The sequence below is a fragment of the Pezoporus flaviventris genome, unplaced genomic scaffold (assembly GCF_033815535.1).
Source record: "Pezoporus flaviventris isolate CSIRO_AGI_PZ_B2104156 unplaced genomic scaffold, CSIRO_AGI_Pfla_v1 ptg000037l, whole genome shotgun sequence".
NCBI lineage: Eukaryota > Metazoa > Chordata > Aves > Psittaciformes > Psittacidae > Pezoporus > Pezoporus flaviventris.
In genome coordinates, this window is record NW_026892585.1 from 22,117,077 (window position 1) to 22,141,519 (window position 24,443).

The 24,443-nt window shown below is 41.2% G+C and overlaps 1 protein-coding gene across 1 annotated transcript in view; it reads right to left on the reverse strand.

Moving 5' to 3' along the window:
* The window catches only part of SLC4A7 (solute carrier family 4 member 7), an 84,915-nt gene extending 75,110 nt beyond the window's left edge, over nt 1-9,805 (reverse strand). Inside the window, exon 1 of the mRNA XM_061464988.1 lies at nt 9,535-9,805. Coding sequence (XP_061320972.1) covers nt 9,535-9,582 — 48 coding nt within the window. The 5' untranslated portion in view covers nt 9,583-9,805. The remainder of the gene's footprint in view (nt 1-9,534) is intronic.
* Nucleotides 9,806-24,443: the final 14,638 nt, after the last annotated feature.

Genomic DNA, 24,443 nt, shown 5'->3' on the forward strand with positions numbered 1-24,443 from the left:
CACCAGCAGCTCCTTCCTGGTGCTGCTGACAGCAGTGGCCTTCTCTGAAGGGCTAAATGTCCAAGTGAGGAGGGGATGAACACACTGCACAACAGGAAAGATAAACAGGAGGTCCTGGGAAGTCCGCTGCTTTCTGAATAATGTTTTGGGAAGACTGAGGCTCATCCAGTCCTCAAACTGTTGCACTTTCCTGCTTAATCACGTGGACACCAGTGACGCTTCTAAAAAGCAATGACTGAGCAAATCAAGAGTGACTACCGAGCACTATAAGCAAGGGTGAAGAGGCCCAGGTGGCATTTCCACCTCTCCAGTTAGAACCAAAAGGCTCAGGGTAGATGCATCCAGAGGGTCAATATGAGGTTATTAGCAGAGACTTTAATGCTACGACCATGGGAACCTCTTTCATGAACAAGGATCCACCTAACAAAGCATGGCAAGAGTATCTTTTGTCACTGAGCACATTAAGCTTGTTAAAACACTTTAAACTAGGCATGGTGGAGAAGGGTTGTCACACTTAAGAGAAGTGAAGACATGGGGAACATGTGACAGAAGGCTCCCACACTTCCCTTGTGAAAGAGGCATGGCTGGGGGCATCTCAAGATCTTGCACACAAGCACAACAGGAGGACGTAGTCCATGCACTGCTGCAGAGCTACAGCCTCACAGGAGTTGCAGAGTAACAGCAGGACAACTCCCATGGTTGGAGTGCTGCAAAAGATGGGTACAGGCTCCTGAGAAAAGCCAGACTGGAAAATTAAGGAGTGTGGGTTCCAATCTGAGCAAAGGGCTGGTTACAATACTGCTCTGCTTGGAACATATGCTCTGCTGAACCTATTGCTCACAAACAAGGAAGAGCCAGACAGAGATGTGGAAGTCAAGACCAGCCTCGACCACAGCAACCATGACATTATGGAGTATAGAGTCCAGAGAGAAGTGAGACAAATAGTACAGTGTACAGTGCAAGACAAAGTACATACAGCTAAGACATGGCACTTCAGGAGAGCAGGTTTCAGGTTTTTCAGAAATCTTCTTGGTAGAATCTCCTGGAAGACCATGGAGGTGAAGGAAAAAGCTTGCGAGCGCTGCCTGATCTTCAAGGACAGCCTCCTCAAAGCACAAGAGGGACTATTCCTACATGCAGGAATTCAAGCAGGCCTGGTAATGGACCAGCATGAAAAAGGGAACCTGCAACTGAGCTCAAATGCAAAATAGAGTACATGGAATGTGGAAGCAGGAGTGGGAGGAATATACAGACATTATCTAATCATGCAGGGGCGGACTTAGATAAGCCAAAGTTCCACTGTACTTGAAACAAACAATGGATGTGGAGGGCAGTATAAAAAGAAGAAAACATTATTTTTTTTCCTCCAAAACTGAAGTTATACAACAGAAACAGAAAACAGATCTTTGTATAAAAGGGCATTATGTACATAGCATCTGGTACACACACTTTTCTTACAAACATAAAAGCAAAATCTTAAGAATCGGAGCTTCTACATGTGAACTTGAAGTCTGATCGGTTAGCAAGAAACATGATTTTACCTTACCAGTTGTACTAGCTTACTCATAACCCTGTCTAAAAGAAAGCACACATGCTTCTGCTTGGTATGACTTCCAAGATCCAGAACACAGCAGCCTGAATCTCTTGACATGACAACAGAATTTTTCCCCTTAGAAGCAATCACTTCCAGAAATGGACACTAAATGAGATTCTGTTACAACATCTCTATGAACACAGGTATGCTTTAACCTCTTTCTGCTCTTTGGTAACAAATACATACAAACAGGACAGCCTGATTAGAGACTATCTAGTGTTCTGATTATACTTTGATACAGAAACAAACAGTCATGGGATTCAGAAGTCGCACTTTTTGTTGAAGTAAATTCTTCGCTTTTCCTAGCAAAGAATAAGAGATACCACCACCCTTGCCATAACCTATGTATTTACAATCACTTTGCTGTCTTTTTCTTCATCCTATAATAGATCCCAGGCAAGACACAACCAGCATATATTTATCAGACACTAGTCATGGAAAAAGCAGAGGAATCAGCCTAGAGCAACTATGAGCAGGGGGTAAAAATTAAAATATCTTAATTCTTAACTTTATAAAAGCATAACTTTTCCAAGACGTGCTGTCCACATATACACTCTTAATACACACATACCCCCATAGGGGAAAATAACTGCGGGGGGGGGAAGAACGGGACTTAAATTTTCATGTGAATCCTCATTTCTCCCCAGCTAAAAGCAGCCCTCAGCTAACAGATCCTCAGTTGCATAGCTGTACTGTAGAAAAAACAGAAAACAGTAGCAGAAGGCAGAGTAGGTGGTCAAATGGCAGAATTCCAACATACATAAGGTGGTGGGACAATGGAGGACACTGCCCTATAATTCCTCCCTGCAGCCTCCGCCCACATCCCTCATTCACAGGAAGCTCCACTTTGTTTGGAGACAGACTCCAGAAACTGTTAAAACAGAGGCAACAGTTTGACAACAGGTGACTGATCTGGAAACTTTTACTGAAGACTCTCTTTTAGTTAAAAAAAAAAACAACTTCAAGTCTGTTTTTAAGTTTAAAAATATTTTAGTATTTCAGGACACTGACTTAACCTTACTGCCAACAAAACAATCTAAATGCCTTCCAGCAAAACTATGTCTATGAAAAGTATTAGAACTCATTCTATATAATTTGTAGAAATTTAAGCTCCCAAAGAGACTCAGTAAACACAAAATAAAAATAGAACAAAATATATATACACATATATATAGATATATCTCAGCAAAAAATGAGTCACAAGAAATTTCAGTATCTCTCACAGCAGGAATATGGGAAAGAAGGCAGCATACACCTATACCTCAAAAAGTGCCATCTACTGAAAGAGTTCAAAATAAAAATCTGAATAAGGTCCTAGTCTTCAAGTTGACATTGTGTTCGCCAAGAATAATTTTCAGTGATGAAGACCTGAAAGAGTGTGGGGGAAAGGCAAGATCTATCAGGAATGTTACTTACTACAAATGCAGGGGGGAAACAGTCAAACTCTAAGAAAAACATACATCTACCTTTTAGAAAAGTGGATGCTGAAGGAGGATACAAGATGATACAAGTACAGCATTGCAAATACTTCTGCTAAAATAGGACTTGCCAGAATTAACAAGCCAGAGGTGTTTCAAGGTTATGAAACATTCTAGCATTGAAGTGAGACAACTTGTGCAAGTATACCCAAATAGGACAACTATTCCATTACATAGCTTTGAGACAATTTAGTTTAAGGCCCTGGAGCAGGAAAACCAGTATCTGAGTTAGAGTCTTTCCTGGGCAGAAGTCACAGGAGCATCCAGACTGTCATATACAACACTACAGATTCCAAAACATTACGTCAGGCAACACATGGTGTACAGACTCACCTGACATTGGACAATTTACAGGAATAACTGCAATTCCCATAAAGCACAAGGATTCACTCTTTTTTGCACATTTGTGAAAATGGAATAGCCTTCCTACTGTGCAATCCTGGCACCGTTATTGGAAGAATAAAACATTTAGTCTTCCCTGCAGATAAAGAAACTATAACTCTTAGTCATACTCTAAAGACAAAATGACTGAAAAAATTCAAGGAACAAAGTTTTCAAAACTTATGTAAATAGGCGTGCTGCTATGGAACTAAAACGGCCCCATCTACTGGTTAAAATACACTTTTCCTTTGCTATGACACTGTCTCTGCTGCAGCAAAGTTAACTCCCAGGGAAACAAGGAACTCTCAGGGTGCAAAGCACAAACTAAGACTCTTACAGAAAATCCCTTCTAACAACCACTGAGTATGCTGGCAAGGTAGATTTGAGATACTTGCGTAACTGATGTTTATTCTCAGCAACACAAAAAGGAATTTCCAAGATGCCAGGACTTTCTAAAGGCAAATTAAAAATAATGTAATATTTTCACTTACTGCCAACTGTGAAAAAGTAAGTTTAGAAATACGTATTTAAGAGCACTGCAAGATCATCAGTAGAAGAATCAGTCTCACTTTTGCATTTGGACATTCAGAGATATACAGGGTTAAGCAGTTTGTGGAGCTCTTCTCCACCTGCTTACTTACAAACAAACACCTCATCTGAATCTCACTATTTGTATCACTATTTCAAAACATTAGCTAGACAGCTATCTGAATTTCAGCCAAAAACTTGACATGTCCCTAAACTTTATTATTCCAGAATATGCCAACCGAAAAGCACAGCAGTATTCTTTGGAGAACTTCTCTACCTAAGTTCAAGTATATTCCAGTTATACTCTATTTTATCAATCACTATTTACAAAGCAGTTCTATTTACTTAGTACACTAAAAATGTTGCATAACAGATATCCTTGTGTAAAGGTTATCAATATTCAAAAGCCAACAACAATCACAGTGATATTTCACCATGCTTCACCTACAGAAGCAGATCAGTCACATGGATATAAGGCAACGACTATTCAACTTAGTACACCCTATTGTTTATTTTGGACAGCAAATAAAACTACTGCAATGAAGCCTAATAAAAGTTCTCAGGTAACACAAGTTTTTTGACAGCCATGGTAACTTTTTAAGAAATCAGGAAGACTGACAGCACATACACTCAATAGCAGCTTATAGTACTTCAACCAAGAGGTGATCAGACACTGCTCACGGCCCACTGCATGGTGCAAGTTGTAGGTGTGCACCCTACCCAAACAGCACCATACAGAAAAGCAGCTTGTCTCTCAAAAGTCATAGATTCAAGTCTGCAAGGCTGCCAAGCTAGTAAAATTCTCTCTCTTCAGGGCTATTTAGCTAGGGCAGTGCCACATCAGTGTGACTATATTGCTTTAAATTGTGGAGAGCCATGTGTTCAGCCAGATGCCACACTCTTGCGGGGGAGGACAGTTTCCTGCAGAGTCCTCAATTTGCAGTACAAACATATCCTCAGTTACCCTTGTCCAGGCATAAAGGGAAAACACCTGTTGGAGCTTACTATGTTAATATGAAAAATTTACATGTAACCAGCATAATATTCCTCGGGGACCTGTCATCTGACTTACCATCACAAAAGCTACATGTCAAATAAGGCGGCCAGTAACCACACAAAAGAACACTTCCCATTATTTACTTTCTAAAACAGTAAGTCATCCAAGATATGTGGAAAGATATTAACAGTCAGTTCTGTAAAACTCTGTACTGATGCTACTTACATTCTTATATATGAAGTGTCACCAAGGTAAACCAAGACTTACAACCTATTCTAAATGGAATTGTTTCAATAACCACCTAAGTTAGCTAGACAAAGTTACTAAGCTATTTGAAATGCAGTAACTAGACCAAAACAGTCTAGCTGCCACCAAACACCTGTCTCTCCCCTGAAATCCATTAATGAAAAACAGATTTTCTTAAAAAAAAAAAAAAAAAAAGCACTTTGTAGTTTGGCATATTAAACCACTGAAGTTGTAAATACCAGCAGCTTCTGCTAATTTGGATATTTCCCATCAATTTTTGTATATTTTTGTAATTCAAGTGTCTCTGACTTCTGTTACCTTATACTCCTACAAGCCTTCATGGGTCTTGTTATGTATTTGAAAAGCTGGAGTACTAGACACTGCACTGTTGCATAAAAAGATGCATCAGTATAAAGGAATGGGCAGATGACACTGAGGCAATAATGCGTTGGTAAAATGGGCTGAACCTGAGTCTTCAAACGAAGCCCAAAGTTGTCACTGAAACACAACCACTGTTGAACAGGGTAGTATAAAATCCATCTGATAAAGTGCTTGAACAGCTGTTAAAAAAACAGAAGTGGTAGCCAACCATGTATCCACTTCAGAAAAAGCACAGGGACACTAATGCCCTCTTCAGTGAGATATGGCAGACTACATCACTTTAGTGCTTTGATTAGGAAAGCCAGAAGGAGAAGCCTGGAAATAAGCCCTTCACAAACAAAAGCCACTTTCAGTTCTGTCACCATCTGCAATAGAATAGTGATAAAACCAGATTTATTTCATTGAAAGAAAAAGAATACACAAAGAAACATAAACCTATTAGTCAGCCATACTCCATGGTCTACAGCCTTGTGAACATTTTATGATATAAATGAAGTAATATCAAATACTAAAAGTTTTCATCTACTTTTTTTTTTTTTTTAGGATTACAAAGTATTTTGAAAATATTACCTGTAAAACATCTGGAGACAGGACTGCAATATATGTTCCTCTAAATGCTACTTACAGGGGTTGCAAAGAAACCCACAAAACTACCCAGTAGTGAATACCATAATAACAAAAACAAGAAGCTAGAACCAATATCACTGGTATCACAGTATCAAGCATTTTAACTACCTTCACTGTACCTGTGAAACTCACCACTGTATAGAAAGCAACATACTAGTATGTTCCACTCATATTAAACCAAAAAAAAAGACTGAAAGTAGCTGTTGAGGAAAAAGGAAAAACAGACAAGCAAACAGCTCCTCCTTCATTCACAACCTCCAGCTATTTTCAACTCAGACATCCTGCGGCTGTTGCTCATAATTTACTAACCTCAGTGTATCCATCCTCCAATGCTTGTTCATCCTCCCCTTCAATCAACAAAAAACTTGTGTACACATTGTACAGCAAGTATATGTATGAATTCTATACACCAAGTGAAGAACCAACCCCTTTCATTTCAAACCTAGAGCCCAACTGATTTGACCATGTGCCTCCTCATCCATCTTCACTTGCTCTCTCCACAGGAGCTTTATAAAGCCTTACCATATCACTGTCCCATCATCTCTACACGACTGACAAGTCCTAGCCTGTTCAGTTATTTCTCATCTAAGAACTAATTCATATCTTGTTATCCTTCAGTGAAACTTTTCCAATAATAATAATAATAAGGTATCTTTTCTAAGCTGAGGTGTAGAACAGCTCACAGTATATAAGGTATCAAAGAAACATGGATTTATGCAGTTATCTCTTTTTTCCTATTATGTTTTCTACTCATCCCAAGTGTTCTGATCATTGGTTGCTCTCTGGTTGTAATAACTTTATCAGCCATTTGTTTCACATCCCCCTTCCGACTTTGATGTATACATTGCCACCAAATAATCTCCTCAAAATACCAATGTCCTAAACACATGAGGATTCTCTTCTTTAAGACCGGACCTAAAATACAAAATAAGCAAGTTTATGCTTTTGATTAAATAAACCAGGGGAGGAGGGGGAGAAACTGACTGGGGTGCTCTTCCACACAAGAAGCACCAGAGGTTGCTTATTGCATATATCTAATATACTACATATAGTAATACATAAACATGGAATCACCTGATATTACCAATATTGGAGGAAGGAAGAAAAGGAAATGTTATGAGGTTCTTTGTTTGATCACACTTCTATATTTTTAAACCATGGCACTTTTCAGATTTAATATACACTTCCTATGAAGTTCTTCCATCTTACTGAGATTTTTATTTATGAAAAAACTATGCACAAGTAAGCAGTTCCAGCAAGCTCTGCTAGCAGGAAGATGGCCTGTACTACAAGAAGCACAGGATTAGAAAAATTAAGTTAAACTGAATTGCCAAAAATACTCATATTTTGGATTAAGTATCTCTCATGTACATAAAATTATACCTCTCGCACACAAAAACCACAACAAATCCCATACTGCTATACTATGTAATTGCCTGTCCTTCCTTTAAGCCTTTATATACTATGTAATCAGCATGTTCTGTCCTTTCTTCAAGCTACTTACTTCATGCGTTTTCCCTAGAAATTCCTTTTTTCTCGTTCCTACCAATCCTTCTACTCTCTCACTTTTCAGCTTTGTTTTGGCTGCAGTAACCTCCTGAAAACACTCTGCCACCAAGGTGACTAGGTGTTGCTGTTGCAAGGAAACCAACTTAGACCACTCCACTGAGCACCTCTGTTCAAAACACCTATGCTAGAAATGACTGTTTAGTAGTACAACAGCTCATGCATCTGTCCCAAAAGCCACTAGTTAATTTCTGTTACAAAAGAACCTAAATGACTCCTGCCAGGCCTGGCTAGTGTGCTCAGGGCGCATTAACCTTCATGAAGTCTGCAGTCCTCTTTTCATTTGGATTAAACTCAGGGTAACCATTAGCATCTTTCACTTCAACCCCCCACACTTGAAGCCCAAAGCTTTTGAAACTTGCCCCATACAGCCTAGCATCTCTTTACTAGATGGAAGTATTGTCCTGCCTGCTAAGAGATACCTCCTACAGAGAGGCAGGATAGATTTAACATGACTTAAACCTATCAGTCTGCCCTTATCAGTAATTAATCTTGAACAAGCCAACACGAGTTGGGAATGTGCCTTTTTTGGAAAGGGACAAGAAGGTGAAGAACAGGCCCAGAACAGACCTGCAAAACTTTTAGAGGTGAGCATATATGTTAATTTTCAAAGCAAACATACAAGGATTGTACTAATCCAAGGAATCTGCAAAATTCATGAACCCCTATGATTACCAACACTCCTGTTATAACAAAGGAAAGTCACACTAAAGTCACATTAAACATACTGATGTCACAGGAAGCTAACACTTCATTACACTGCCAATTTTATCAACTGTGACTCAAGTCTCTCCTTGAAAAGCAGCAGAAAGATGATGAAAACTCACATGTTTTCAGCGTTATTTGTCTATCACAGTACTCTTTGTGTCAAAAACCACACATCCCTCCTCTTCAGGCACTGAAAACAAGTCGCTGTGTGACACCTTTCTGGAAAAGGCCCTGAGGGCGAATAACAGAGCAAGGGCTCAGAGGCTCATTAACAAAATCCAGACCTTGAGTCATCTGAAGGGAGGGGAAATTACAACTGTGGAGCCACATGTATTTTTCAGTAGCACAGGAAGTAAGGCAACACATGTCTGCTTTACTGAGCCACCGGCCAGAGAAGGAAATGAACCCAAACTCCATACTTTTGCCCATGTCCCCCCACCAAGGCTAGAAACCCGCCGGGGAACCGCATCCGCCACCGGGCCGGGCTGCGCGGTGGCGGACCACGAGGCCGAGGGGAAGCTCGCCGCTTGCCATGTGTGCGCAGCTCTCCCTCGCCCAGGAACTCGTCAGCGAGCGGGGCCGCGGGCAGGGAGAAAGGCGAGGCCAGGGGCGGCCTCACCGCCCACCGCCGCCAGCACAAGCCCAGCGGGGAGATCACAAAGGAAGGGGGGGCCGGGGTAGGCGCAGTCGCTGAGCCCGCGGCGCCCGAAGGCAGCAGCGGAACAAAGGCTCCGGCTCCAGCCGCGCCACCACCCCACGAGGGTACAGGGGGTACACGGCCGCGCCCACAAGGCCGGTACGCGGGCACACCTGCGCGAGGGGCGACGGAGCCCCCGGCGCTCAGGTACAAGCGGCGCTTCCGCGTCCTGCCGCCGCCGCCGGGTGGGGAGTCCGAGGAGGGTCTCGCCGCACCCCGACAAAGGGGAAACGGAGTGGCCCCCAAGCACGGCGCCAGCGGCGCTGCCCTACGGCGGCTCTTTGTGCGCCCCACTACCACACACCACAGCGCTCCCCACCCGCGGCGTTACCGTGGTGAGCAACGGTCTCATCTGCTCGCCCGCCCGTTCCTCTTCCATCGCTGCCCCGCCGAGAACGGCCGGGAGAGAGGCGCGGAACGGGAGGCGGACGGCGCGCCGGGAACCGTACTCAGCTGGCGGAGGCGGGAGACGCCGGTTCCGTCAGGCCGGGGCGGCCACGACTTCTACCTCCGCGCCGGGGGGCGGGAGGGGGGGCTGAGCCCAGACTCGGCGCGCCGGCTCCCTCCCCCCCGCCCCCCGTGCGCGATGGGCAGCGCCGCCAGCCAATAGAGGGCAGAGACAGCGCCCGGCGCGGCCCACCCCTGGTGCGGGGGTGGGGGAATAGCTGGAGCGGTGCTTGGGGGGGGGGGGGGGCGCGCGGTCCCACGCGGAGGCGCGTGGCGGGCTGCCCGGCCTCGCCTCAGCCGTCTGACGGGCCGCGCCGGCCGGGCTCTGCCAGCTGCCCTCACGGAGCGGCTCCAGGCCCGGCGGCCTCCGTGCGGGACAGCAGTGAGCTGCCAGGCGGGGAGCGGTAGCGCTGCCGGTGAGGACGGCAGCTTGCCGCTCGCCTCGCACAGCACCCCTTTCTCCCTGGCCAGGCTGTGACTACGCACGCTGAAATTTTCCATACCAGGTGCCTGCCTGGGGCTGATTTTATTTTAGAGTTAAAAAAAAAAAAAGAATAATTCAGTCATTTCCAAAAATAGTAATATTTGCCCTTGTGTAAATAGTCCAACAATCCTTTATTCAAAAGGCGGGGGGGGCAGAGGGGGAGGAGTAGGGTCAAGGTTGTGCTTCTGGCTGCCTCTGCAAAGCTTGACTCCAGTAGAAGTTCTTTAGACAGAAACAGCTGTTTGCACTTGCCTAGTGGAGATAACATCTGCCTTGTCTGCCTCTGTGAAGATGACACCGTCCTCCGACACATTCAGCTCTAAAACACCTTGTGCTGATAGAACTGAGCACCCACAGGCGCAGCAGATGAACTGTCTCTTCAGGCTTCCCGTGCGTAAGATGCTTGATACCGCACCTCGGGGTTTCTCCCCCTAACTAGACCCGCTGCAGACTGGGGGGAAGGTGTATGCTGTGGAACCTTTTTTTACCCCTGAAGGCAGCGCAGGGTTTCTGGATGAGTTGTCAACAAAGCTCTACCACCATAAATTGAGCAAGCTGGTGTGCACCAGTAAGAGAGAGGTGCCACATAGCTCCACAACAGCCAGTAGTGTGGACCACTTTTGGAGTGCTTTGGGCTTACTGCTTATTTGGGAGGTACAGCATGGGAAACACTGAATAGCTTGGAAGTCAGCTTTTATTTCACTGCAGGCCCAGTCCCAGCTTGTCTTCTGAAAGCAACAAATTCTGGATAGGTCACTTGAGAGGGGCAGAGCTTTCAGGATCAGACTGGGATACAGGAGGTGCAGTGCAAAACGGACGCAGGCTGACTGATACAGATGTAACACACTCAAGACAGATTGAGGAAGGGGAAAAGAACTGGACTGGGTCTCAAGCAAGCCCGGTCACATGGCGATAAGAGAGCTACTGGTCCTATCAGCAGCTTTAGAAGCAGTACATGAAAGGAATGTGTGCATCAGCAGACACTATGCTGGACTAAGAACACTATAAAAGGAGGCTTTGCAGAGCCTGCAGACAAAAAATGTAAACCTGGCTGCAGAGGCAAACCAGGCCTTTCCTGCTGCCTGCCAGCAGGAGGCTTACATGGCGTTAAAAACCCCCTTGCTTTCTAGGCTGGCCACAGGATAGCAAAAGGCTCGAAACCTTTGAGCAAGGGCAAGAAGAGCTCGTTGTCCTCTCCATGCTTGCTTTCAGGAAAGGCATTGGAGAGACAGATCAGTCTGCAGGTGGAAACAGTTCACTGCTTCTCTGAACAGAACCAAGTGTCCTGGAGAGAGCAGCAGGTGCGTGCATTGTCAGATGGCACTGGGCACAGATGCAATCCTGTCCCCAAGGCCAGAGCTCCTTACCCATACAACTTGGAGGAAGCTTTCAAATGAATGACTTTGCATGGGTCTACAGCGGGTCACTATAACTTGTGCTTTGAGGAACATGTTAGTAATGTAAGCTACACCTGCACAAAAATAATTAACCTTGATACAAAGTGCCTTGATACACCTGCAGTATAACTGTGACCTGTTCTGTCCCTTCCTGTTCCAGGAACAGTACTGGCAGAGTTTCAACTCAGATAAACCACTGAAAATGATCTTGCACTAGACAGCATAGGTATAATGGGAGTGGATTGTAACTTCAGGTCCCACAGAGTTAGTGCTAAATAAATGTCTTGCATGGCAGATCACAGAGGTCCTCCTTTGATACTACCCTGAACACAACCCATCTTCACAAGCACAGAACTTCTCCATTCTTTGCAGACTCAGCCCAGAAAACAGTAATATCTAAACTAAGGAATTCCCATAATGTAAACTACAGTATTTGGTGAGGTTACTCAGAGGACGGCAAAGTGTTTCTAAAAACTCAGCCAGAGTAAGAAGAATGTTTAGTCCGTTAAAAAGGAACCTACTGTCAGACTGTGAATGTCAGTCAGGTTTAAAGGATGTTCCTTCTGCATTGTCCTCTTGATCTCTGAAGAGGGGTCTCTGATGAGATACTCTAGCTCTCTTGTTTTTTTCTGGCACCAGATAACACCTAATAGACAAATCAAGGTACAGTAGGGCCCTGCGTTCATTCATCATACTTCCTTTGGCACACTGTACTGAGAACAATATCTGCAGGTGAACACCCAGTCATTTGCTGAGCTGAAAAACTTGTTTGCTCACTGCATTCCATCTGGTCGCTGTATGTATAGGTATAGCAGAAAAGGCCAGGCTAGCTTCCCCATGCCATGCTGTCTAAGTTAAAAGAAAGTGAGGCATCTGTTCACATCAAGTTGATCAGAACTTCATAATGTTCAAAACCTACCTTTTCCAGAAAGCCATTACTGACATGAAAACAGGCCAGCTTTGTTTATAGGAGCATAAGTGCAACTGACACAAGATGACATATGTAAGGAGATGAATAGGGCTCATGTGGCACTGAAGAAGTGAATCATCAATTTTTAAAAAGATAATGTACCACCAAAAGCTTTATGGTACTTTTCCTCCACTCCTCTTCCTTCCTTTCCTCTCCCTACCCCTCCCCACATTCTTGGACATGGATGGAAGAAGCAGAAATTGTTAGATAAGACAGACCTCCGATTAGGAAATTGCCTGTCTCATTAAGGCAGAGCAATCAGTGTCAGCTTTGCACTTCACTGTCCTGCTGTTTAATTTCTTGCCAACTATCAGGCACTTTATAGGGCTCAAAGGGAGGAAATTAGGGGCCGATAAAAACACACTCCAGTCATCAGCTGCTCTGGCAAGTATTGACCTCTGGCAGGAAGTTACCATAGACCTCCCAAACAGGATGAAAAGATGGTGTTTGATGGGATAACTGCAACAGCCATTAGCTCTACCAAAGTAAACTCTCAAGGCTTTTGTCTGTTGATACTGGCTGTTCTTGCAGGCTAAGGTAACATCATTAATGAAAACATGGACAACATTACCTGGTGCAGGTACTCACAAGAGGGGATCATTTTGGGGGCAACAGTAGAGCCCCTAAGAAGAGCCCTAAGAATGGTGACGGAAGAAAATGCTAGGAGTCAGTATTCCATAGTCCTTGTCACCTTTTCTCCCCAGAGAAAGCAGATATCATTTCCATGGCTAGGACAGACTCAGGCTGAGTAGGCATCAATTGAAAGTGAACAGGAGAGAGGACCCGAGGGGAAAGAAGATAAGGGGACTGGCCCTTCTTTCTCATTAGAGCATCTGATACTGGCAGAAGCAAACAGTAATTCAAGAAATGAAATAGCTGAGTGAGAAGGAAAGGGGTGCAATATGCAAGCAACCAGTTCCTATAGCTGCAGTAGGACAAATAGCATTTAGATAGGAGTAAAAAAAACTAAACAAACGGGTAATAGGAAAGAGACACAAATGCTAGTGCAAACAATTAGAGGTGTAGAAGGCAAGAGAAACACCTGGGTAAGTTGGGAAGACCGGCACCAAGCACAGAAGTGGAATAAAGTTGGGGAGAAAGATGCTGATCTCTTGGGGTTTAGAAAGGTACTGGATGTTGTAAGAGAGATCAGGGGAGGAAGGGGTGAGGAAAGAAACACACAAACTAGAGCTGCAAAAGGAGAAAGAGGTATTTCGGCCTAATGCTCTTAAAGACAAAGAAAAGGGTCTAGGAGGGGAAGATTCGTTTCTAGGAGGCAGAGTATAGCAGAACAACTCAAAGAGTCTCAGGATGCCTGCCAACATGCTTTCTACATCACAGTTCAAAAAATTAATCTCTGTCTTACATGGTCAACTACATCATGTATTCTTTACATTCTGAGTATCAGTTTGCCAAGTTCAGACCACAAAAAAACCAAAGACATTAAATAAAGCAAATAAAGCCGGAAGATGTACTTAACGCTTTAAAAAAATTACCAGTTGCAGGTATCCAAATCAAATACCATTGATTGAAGATAGGTTGAAGCTCTTGATGCTGTTTGGCTAGCCATCTGCAAAAGAATAAATACTCCTTCCCAAACTTGTGAAAGGTGTCATGGAAGTCAGTGCTTATAAAACAACTGGACATACAAAGCCTAATACTAATAAAAAGCAGGTATTAGAGCTGTTACACTGTTCAGAAAGAGTTTTTAGTATAAGGAAATGTGGTTTACATTGTCTTTTAAAAAACGAAGAGAAAAATCTGCCACTTACTCATTTTCTAGAATGTCACAATAGTGAAATTAGTACAGACCTCTGACACAAGGAAAAGATTTACAAGCTTCAGTGTACGGAACCTGGCAATTTTAGAAAGCATGGTCAGATAGTATTAAAGATTTCTAACAGACTACCAAATGTACCAAAAATAGTGTGTCCATCTATAGCTATTTATCCCTCTTTAGTATCAACTTCATTTATAGACAGTACCTACCTTGTCCAAATACAGTAACACAAACAAGGAACTGGGCAATCAACAGTAGCAGCAGCAGACTTCAAAGAAAATTTTCAGTTAAATTTCTATACATGTATGCAGCTGATTTTTAACACAAATTTGTACTTCGTCTCCCATCCAGCTTGTATGTAATATCTAAAACAAAAGAAATTTCAGCCCTCTGTATAGAAAAGCGGTGAAATCCATCCTCAGAGTGAAGCCTATGGTTTAATGCTCCCTGGGTCAGGGCGCCAATTCAACATCACCATGGCCAGCTTACTGCAAGAAGAGTCCTTCCTTACATTCTGCCTTCACATTTTCTGCTCTGTGGTAGACATGATATTTACTTTTTTCCCTAGGACAAAAAAAAAAAAAAAAAAAAAAAGGAACAGTTGTTTAACTTAAAAGACTTAGCCTGGTAGAAGTTTCTTGACACCAGAAGAATAAAGGTCTAGGGAACCCTTTATAAGACAGGACTAGGGCAAACTTGAGAAAGCAAGAAACTACTTAGTTTAAGATAGACCTTGAAGTAATCATTAAGAATTTTAGCATGTAAATGCCTGCAGTAGGAGAGGACCCTTCCAAGAGAAGCTTCAAAGAAGTTCTTTCAAATCCTGTGGTCACACATTTCACAGCTGCACTTGTTCCTTGTTAACCATATAGGCTCTCAGTGCAATGTTTAACCTCACCCATGCAGGCCTTTACATCATTAAAAAAATTAGCAGCCTTTATTATAGCACTACTTATCCTAAAGTCCTGAGTTTAACCTTTAGCCTGTTCCACAGCCAAGGAGGACTATTAAAGGTTAGTCAACATCTGTAGCATTTCTCACATGTATAGAATGAAGATAACAAATAAACACCAAAGATATTCATATATCCTGGGTTCCAGATACCTGAGGTAAATTGTGCAATATTGGACACCAAATCTTTTTTCCCATAAGGCTCTTTAGATAATCATAATTCTTCCCACACGTTTTCTCTTCCATCACCTCAGGGAGTTTAATCATGCATGTTATGATGAAAAGCCAACTAACTTCTAAATGAGTTTGGACACCCTCTGGACTCAGTTCCAAAACGCCCAATTAACTGCATGCCAATTATCTACATATAAAATGCCTTCAGAGTTAGCATTTCTATTTCACAATGTCATACCACAAGGTTCAGAATCTGGTGAATATACCTTTAAAACCAGTTATAACATCTTCTGCATTAATATAATTTTCCTTTCTTTCAATCATCAGTTTAAACATAAAAGGGGTGGCTTAATTTTGTATCAGTAGGACCATTCTTTACTCAGCATGCTATCAGTAGCTTAATTTTTATTTACTTAATTCTATCTGAGCTCAAACAAACAAACACACACAGAAATAAACACTATATTTAGTGCAATCACTAGCTTTCCAAATGATGCATCTTTGCTACAGACTATGTTTTCAATTTGTTGTGACGGTCTTTGCTTTCTGACCAACAACATGGCCAAAAAGCATATCTAACTTCAGATACTTATTTTCTGTACTTGAGAAGTTTCACCTCTTGAGAAGTGAAGTACTTAGGCACAGAAAACAGTGACATAACAGAGTCGTAGCCCTTTTTATTTAGTATTTAAATAAATCATTGTAATCAAATTATAATAAAATATTATCTAATTACAGATTGCAACTTAAGTGTTTTATTAAAGATTAACAAATTTCTTAAACATTGCCTTTTCCAATTTTCATATTCAAGCATGTATTTCCTTTTTCTCCATAAGAGTTAGGAAACCTTTACTTTAAAGGGGGAACTAAACAAGAAGATTGGACTTGTCATGAATACGCCAATAAGACAAGGAGGCAACTCTTTCACTCCTGGCCTCCTGAGAGAGAACAGATTTAAATGTTGTTCTAACAGATCATGGAAAGGATAGTGAAAATGTGTTTGTTGATGAAGGGCTGATGCAAATGAGGTTACATGTCTCACTAGGTACAACTTTGTGATATTTTGAGAGAGGAAGTGGGTGGCCTACTTTGCTTCCTCCCTCACTTAAACAGAAATACTGCATAGATCATCATCCCCACTATCTCTGGTTTTCTGTCACTAGTAAAGAAGCATGAATATAAGGAACATCTATTTACAAGTCAAATTAATGTCCCACATTTTGTTATGTTGTAATTAACTTTAAGACAACAGTACTGCTAATGAGCTGTATGTGTTCCCTGATGCAAATCAGATTAGGAATTACTGACATTATAACCTCCTCACGAGGGACTGTGTGTTGGCAAAGTTTCTTACGTAAATGTGACTTCTAGAAAGTTCAGATCTCCTATCTGAGACTTCTAAAAAATAAATACCATAACAACGTACTGCGTTAAGATTCTTAACTAAAAGGAAAAAGAATTGATGGCAAATTTAACTGCATTGTTCAGGAGATAAAGCGGTTACAGCACAATTCCAGAGATTACTTTCCCTCTGAATATTTTTCTTAACAAAGACAACTTGTCACAAATCTCCAAGTCTAAAAACAAAATCAGATCACATCTGGATATTTTCCTAAGCCACTGTGAAGGTACACTCTTGTTCTTGTCATTCAGGTCTTTTCCACTCACATGCTTTCTCTGCTGATTACTTACTGTATTTCGAATGTGGAAATCACAGTGGTACAAATCCCACCCTGTGGCAATTTTGGGCAAAGAAGCTATGAGGGTTAGAGTAAGAAGAAAGCAGCCAGAAATAAGAATGGCCAAGTAAGGAAAGCAAGGTACAGCATGATCTGTCTCAATTCCTGAATTGCCTGTACTCCAGCCTAGAGGATTTACTGAGTGAGCTGGCAGTATGTTTAGATGTGATGGCCCTAGGCCATCACAGTGAAAATGGAAACTGCTACCTGCACTTTCTGTGCTATATGACCTACGTTCTTACAATATTTTTGAAAGTACAGAATTGTAAGTAAATGCTCTCCAGAACCATTGTTCTGTCAACAAATGGAACACATGTTTATGCAGCTCTCTGATAACTTGAGGAAGAGTCAGGTTACATTGCATTAGCCAGCTGAGAGGCTAAGTTTTCCCTTGTGATTGAGAACCACCAAGTTGTTTTTAGCAAGATACAAATAGCTATGTCCCCGACAAGCACTGAATTTCCAGTTATGGAGAAGTTGCATATAAGAGGTTCAGATCTGAATTATGAACTTCAACTTAATTCAGCAGCAATTGCAAAAACAGTTTGCCTGTCAAGTTACAGGCCAATCTGAAAAAAGATATTATACAAGTTCAGCAAAAGTTTGGCAATGCACTTGCATTTGTCTAGCAAAGAATTAAAATGTCTGTAGCCAGATCACATCAATTTTCAGTTTTAGCAAACTGTAATTATCTCAGAAGTGTCCTTTTTTATATGTGTAGATATAGCTATATATACATTGTTGGAGCCTATCCGCATCAAAATTTAGACAGAAAAGATAAAGAGATTCTTTGATTTTCTTTCTCTGAATTTGCAAAAAATAAGATTTTATCTTGTCTCCCCAACTTCAATAATCATCTGCCTGTACTGACACATTCAGCTTTCATGCAGGTGCCTTCAAAATTCGATTGTACTATGATTTTTCATTTCTTGTTTATTTCTTGTTGCAAAAAAGTTGTTCTGCACACCTTTAAAAGTCCGTGGGGTCGATCACGTTATATTTGTGCTTCTAAAATGCTCTTTATACTCTTCAGAATGCTACTTCTTTACTATGGTTTACTTGAAAGGTGCAAGATAATTTAAGAGTCTCAAATTCCTGTCTGATAATAGAATTTAGATTTCTTGAAAGACAAAATTTTTCTCTTTGTGATCATGCAGCTCACCTACCATAGCAGAAAGTTTAAAACAAAACATTTGCTCAGGAATTCATCCAAAGTGACTTAAATAAAAACAGATTTATGAAATATTTGCAATTGCTATTTATCAAATACTATTTACCGACTATTTTTTCTGGCAACGTTCCATCTGCTAATGTAGTTCAATATGTTATATTTCTGCTTTTTAAAAACTTGAAGTAGAATCAGTATCTAGAGAATTTAAGCTTAAATAATAAGGAAAGAGAAAATACATGGAAACAGAATATGGAAATAGATCTTTTGTGAAAGATACTTGCAAGACACAAAAAATTGCTGACATGTTTTAAACTGGGCTACCTAACCTGAAATGTTTTATACCTGTAAGGAGGTGTGTGTATTAGTGACTAGATTGGCAAATGTGCCAAACGAGTTACAGTGGTTACTCTAAAATTTAAGAAAATTTGGGTTCTTTATTAATGCACATGTAACAATTTAAATTTCAAATAGTAAAACCTGGAGAAAATTAGGAAAATAGGCATAAACCTTGAACCTAACTCATGACTCTTACTTCAAGCCAGCTTCCAGTAATAGAACTCTTGGTTACTTTGGTGGCTGTTGCATCTGTTAAAGTATTCCCAGTCTAAAGACCAAATCAAAGCAAGGATCCCTGTGTTACTCCCTTAGGGATGGTGTCATGAAGGACACCCACCTCATTTGGGCTCATTGTTCAGGGTACCTGTTCGAAGAAATGTAAAATGGTAAAAACAGCTGCACTGCATCAAAGCATAGTTCTTTATGTTCCATATTCTGCTTCTGACACTGGCCTGCAGTAGAGGCTTAGTAATAAAAGACGAATAAATAGAACAGTTTTAGTACGATCTTTCCCCTAGTACATTCTCCCAGTTCTCAGCAACCAGCACAAGATCTCTTAGTCTGAAGGCTGTCTCCAGAGTACCATGTCCAAGAGCTGCCAACAGGCAAATTGGCCATGACTTTCTCCAACACATATTTGAATTAGTTTATACTTTTACTGAGCAAACAACGACCTTTTGCGTTTAAACCACCTTGTAACTGAAGAAGTTAGAGTTCCCAGTTAAGTTACAAGAAATGGCCAGTATCTATTTCTTGCTAATTTCTTCCCATGTCACATGTGATTTTGTAAACCTCTGTCATTTTGTCTCTGAGGAAGGGCCTGTCTTTTCCTGAGGATAGGGGTGACCAAAGAGACCAGGTCAGTAGGGTCCCTCCTTTGCGTCAGTTTGTACCACTGAACCCCTATCCCCATCTCCAGCTCTGCTATACTCTGAGGCACAGCTGTGTACAGTATTGAAACTGCAGGTTTCCAATACTAACAGTATCTCCTTTTTATTTACTAGTCCTTTCTTAATCATTTCTAACATTCTACTGGTTAGTTTGCCCACCACTGAGCATTGAGCTCTATTTTCCACAGGATTATTCAAAGAGATATGAGCATTATTTTCCTAGTAGTAGTATTAATTAAAAGCAGTGGCTCTGAGATGCGTCAGCAGACTCATTAGTACTTTGTGAAGAATAGCAGAGAATGTCTGTTCACCTTTAGTTTTGATACAAATATTCCGATTTTTTTCTTCTTAAAAAAATATAAAAATAAAAAAAGATAATGTTCACTATCCTGGTTTAAGCATTTTATCAATGGATACAAGATTTTTGAAACAGACATTTTCACCATCTCCAGGACAATGGAAGTTCCTACGGCACCAAAGGAAGAATGTTGCCATAAGTATAAAGCATCATAGGACAATAGCAGTGTTACTGCTGGAAGCGGTATTAAGCTGATTTTGACTTTGTTGACTTTGATGATTTCCACCAGTGATCTAAATGCATGGTGCACTTATAACTAACATACACCATTTTCAAGATCCTATGTACAGCACTCTCCTGCAGCCTGTTTCTCTGTTTTACTTGACCTTAGAACATTTTCTTTTTCCTGTATTTATAAATCTGGATGTAGAAGGGGTAGAAAAAGCCAAATATGCCCTCTGCTGTTTCATTCTTCCCAACACTATTTGAATAAGAAGACCCATACTAAATATGTCTAGCAGAAAAACATGTTGTCCTCTATGTAGAAGGGCTAGAAAAAGCCAAATACAGTCTCTGCTGTTTCATTCTTCCCTGGACAAGATATAGTCTGAGCAAAACTCCTTAATAAAGATTTGCAGCCTGTGTAAATAATTCTGTCTACCCTGGCTTGATGCACCCATGTCAAGCAGTCCATGTACAGCCTAAGCAATAGCAGTATATCATCTCAAAAGTGTGCAAGGAGAAATGGAGGAAGAAAAACTGACCAAACATGAAACCATTCTGAACTGAGAGCTAAGTTGGCCCATTAGCATGGCATTCTGCTGGAGCTAATCACACTGGTGAGAAATAGTCCATCTAGACATACCCTCAGACAGTTGCTGACATTTCATGACTCCCCTTTTCCTTTCATGGGATCTGCCATTTGTAGCCAAGAAATAGTTCTGATTTAATTCCTTCCCAGTTTCTGGATCTAAACCAGTACTAGATGTCTGTTTAGTAAACCCATATGAGACTTAAACTGCCACCACCCTCCTGAACTTTGAAGGCAACAAGCACTGTCAATGTTTTGGCAGTCCACCTTATCTTCCCATCAGCACTTGTCTTAAGCTTGTATTTAGATTGTTCTGTCAAAGTAAAAACATACAGAGATGATTCTTTTTATCTTCAGCTGTGTGGTGTGGTTTGGAGCACTCTTGGCATTTTCCTTTTTAATCAGCCCTGCTTAAGCTGTGACTAAAACAACCACTTGCACCAGCAGGTACAGAAACCAAGCTTACACATTCAGTTCTGACTTAACCTATGGTTATAATATACTTTTTGTTCCCTAATTGCAAGGTACAATAAGTTTATACAGTTTTGCAATCATTATACACACTTTTAGCTCTATGTAATACAAGATTACTATGGTAGGTACAGAGAAACACATTCCAGAAATCTAGCATATCAAAATTGTCTGTAAAAACAAAGTTTCTAAGACTTGATTTCTCAAAGAAAATATACATAATAATGACAATGTTAGACCCCTAGTTGGCCTCTAATCTCAAATCCTCCAAGATACTTGTTACTGTTTACTGCATTTCAGTAAGAAATTTGCTCTCCACTTTCTTCTCCATTACAGTTTAATTTGAAAGAAAACCAAAACACTACTGAAAATAGCTGATCATTCAACATTAACATCAGTGCAGTAAAGCCCTGCACAAATCTTCTAATTCAGGATATGGCTTTCTTTGTTCAAGTTTCTAAACTAGGTTATATAGAAACTTATTAGAATTTGTCCTGAATCCAGGACAATCACCAACCCAAAACCCTGTATAAACTCTAAGCTCTGCAAAGTATAATACAAACCAAAGATAGATTGTAGAGGGAAATAAAATGCCAAACATTAGCTTCGTAATTTGCCAAGAAAACTGTGGATAAAAATAAAACTTGGAGGTTAACTCTAATAGTTGGCTGCAGGAAAGCTTACTTTGCTGACAACTAGAGTTTATAGAGTTTATAATAACTCTCCAAAGAACTCCGGCACTAGTAAGAACAGGCTGCAAGGGTTTATGTTATTTAGAAAACAATTCCTCCTAGAGCCAGATTATTAGCTTTCAAGAGCTCATCTGGCTTTCCCTCTTATCAGTTTTTAGTTAAAATAGAATTATTTAGCCAATAGTATTTTTGGACAAGACCCAGAGTGGACAAAAATGGTTTCACTAAAAGATGACAGCTTTGTGACAGAGATGATAAATTCCATTACGTCTCAGAGCAGGAGCAACAGTGATTGGACATTTCTGGCTACCATACATTCCCTTTGGCTACAGAGGGAAATGATTTTCCCCTGCAAGAAACTACACCCAAAATACCTCAAGTGTTTTATTATATCACTGCCTTTTCAAGATACCTAAGCCAGAGACTAATTACAATCCAGTGCTTATTGCTACTACCGCATTTTGAGTTTTACACGTTGTTCCATACAAGGGTGTATGTTCCACAACTTACTCCTACCACTGAAATGCTCTGTTCAAACCTAGTTACCAAGAGGGAGCTTATATTAGCTGTTTGCAGAACTCATGGCAGTAGGGAAAAGTCAACTCAGAACTAGTGAGACTCTTCCCTTGTACCTATTATTTCTCACTCCGTGTCAGAAGGCTAACATGTGGTCCCATAGCTGTATGATTTAATCTGAATCTGGGCTGCTACAATCCTGTTCTCTGCACACTACAATTTACCTCTCTTGTACTAGCACTGTTGCTTCTGCAATTGTCAGGCAGGTGAGCCAGCTGAAAACCAGTCCTACAAAAAGGGATTAGATTTTGGCTGCCTTAGACGTTGAAGGAGAGAGGATGACAGCAGCCCCCAGTAGTTCAGTTATGGTTGCTGCAATGCTACACCTTTATCCTCATCTCCAATTAGCCCATCACATCCGTCTCTTCTGACCCCTCTGATTTTCAAATCAGAGCCTTGTGCTTTCCTCTTGCAGCTTCTCACAATTAGCTGAAGCTCCCCTGACCTGCAGTGACAACTTCCTATAAACAGACATCAAAAGCATCCCTCTTATTTACTTACCTTGCCTATGTGTGAGAATTATTTATGTGACTGTATTCTTTAAAGTACTGGCTATGTCTGTGCTAAATACTGTACAAATACAGAACAAAAATTTCATCTAAAGACATAAGGTGATAAACATTACATATCCTAGATCCAGTAGAGCAGCCATTCCCGGACTGTGTGATGAATGTATCAGTAACAATATTTCCGATGTTGCTATTGCCATTACTGACACATAGCAAAAAAAAAGAGTTGAGAGGTAAGGAGCATTTGTGTTACTGCTGGATTGGACACCACTAAATAAACTAGCCATTATACATGCTCACTGTGCCTGCGCTTCCATGGTCTGTAGTCTGAAAGAGGAAAATACATGGACTACTGTGAGGCTCAGCAGAGGGAAATATAGTTCTGTAATGAAAAGCCACTCCAGCTGCAGGTGTGTCTTCAGGAGCATCAGTGACCCAAGCCAGTAGGCTTTACTATAAAAGAGAGGAGGGACTGTGCTTTTCTTAACTGTCTAAACCCCATAGACACTGGATTTCCACTCTGTCTTCAAACACATTCTAACCTTGAGCCTGATTTCATCTCAGTTCTAGAAAATAAAGTCCACACTTTTTGGCTTTGATGGAAGAACCCTGCATGTCGCTTGCATGCTGCTGACACAGGATGCCTCACTGCCTCCCATGCTATTTCAAATATAGACATTCCTCAAGAACACCAAGCTCACAGAATAAAAAGGAGGCGACTCAGCAAGTTTTTTTCAGTTAATAAGGTAAGGACAAATCAAAGGCCATTCCTTCTATTCTTCCTACAGTCCTCAAGCAAGATGCATACTATAAATCTTGGTCAAACCAAATTACCTTTGTTAACAGGCCCAAACATGAGTTGTGGTAACAAAGTCTAGACTGTGTTACTAAAATAAAGCAGCAGAAACTAACTACTCTTTGGACATACTTTGATAGTAGATTGCCAGCTGCTACATGACTGGTCATAGTATGAACAACCCTCCAGCAACTATTCCACAGTGACTTTGTTCTCCAGGTAATAGCAACTTCAGTCACTCAACTCTACCACCCAGGAACCGGGACACCAGAGCTGTTGCTTTTCTGCAAAGCCCATTTCTTAGCCCACCTTGCCACACAAAATCTCCAGCTCAAAACTGTATTGCTGCCTGGAAAAGGATTCTTCATCCCTTAGGCCTGTGGGCTTGTATTGCATCGTAGATCACACTGCAGGACATGATTATAGGTGCAAATTGGAAAGCAAAAGCGGGCTCTGCTGAAAAACACACTAGGCAAAGGTACAGCAAGAGCCTGACTGAGAAGTGAGAAAAACACACATTCCAGTCTGCACCATTTCCATTTTAATGGAAAGGTAGCAAAGTTGAGAAGCAATGACACACTGGTTTTAAATGCTAGTAAATTGATGGAATAAAAAAAATACTATTACAATGAAAAACATAGCAGCTTGAACTTGAGTACAGCATCTGTAAGACCTGGAGCACAGCAAAAGGATCCCACAGAAGAGCATTTTGGATGCTGGTAAGATGCTCTTCACAGTACCCTGTAGA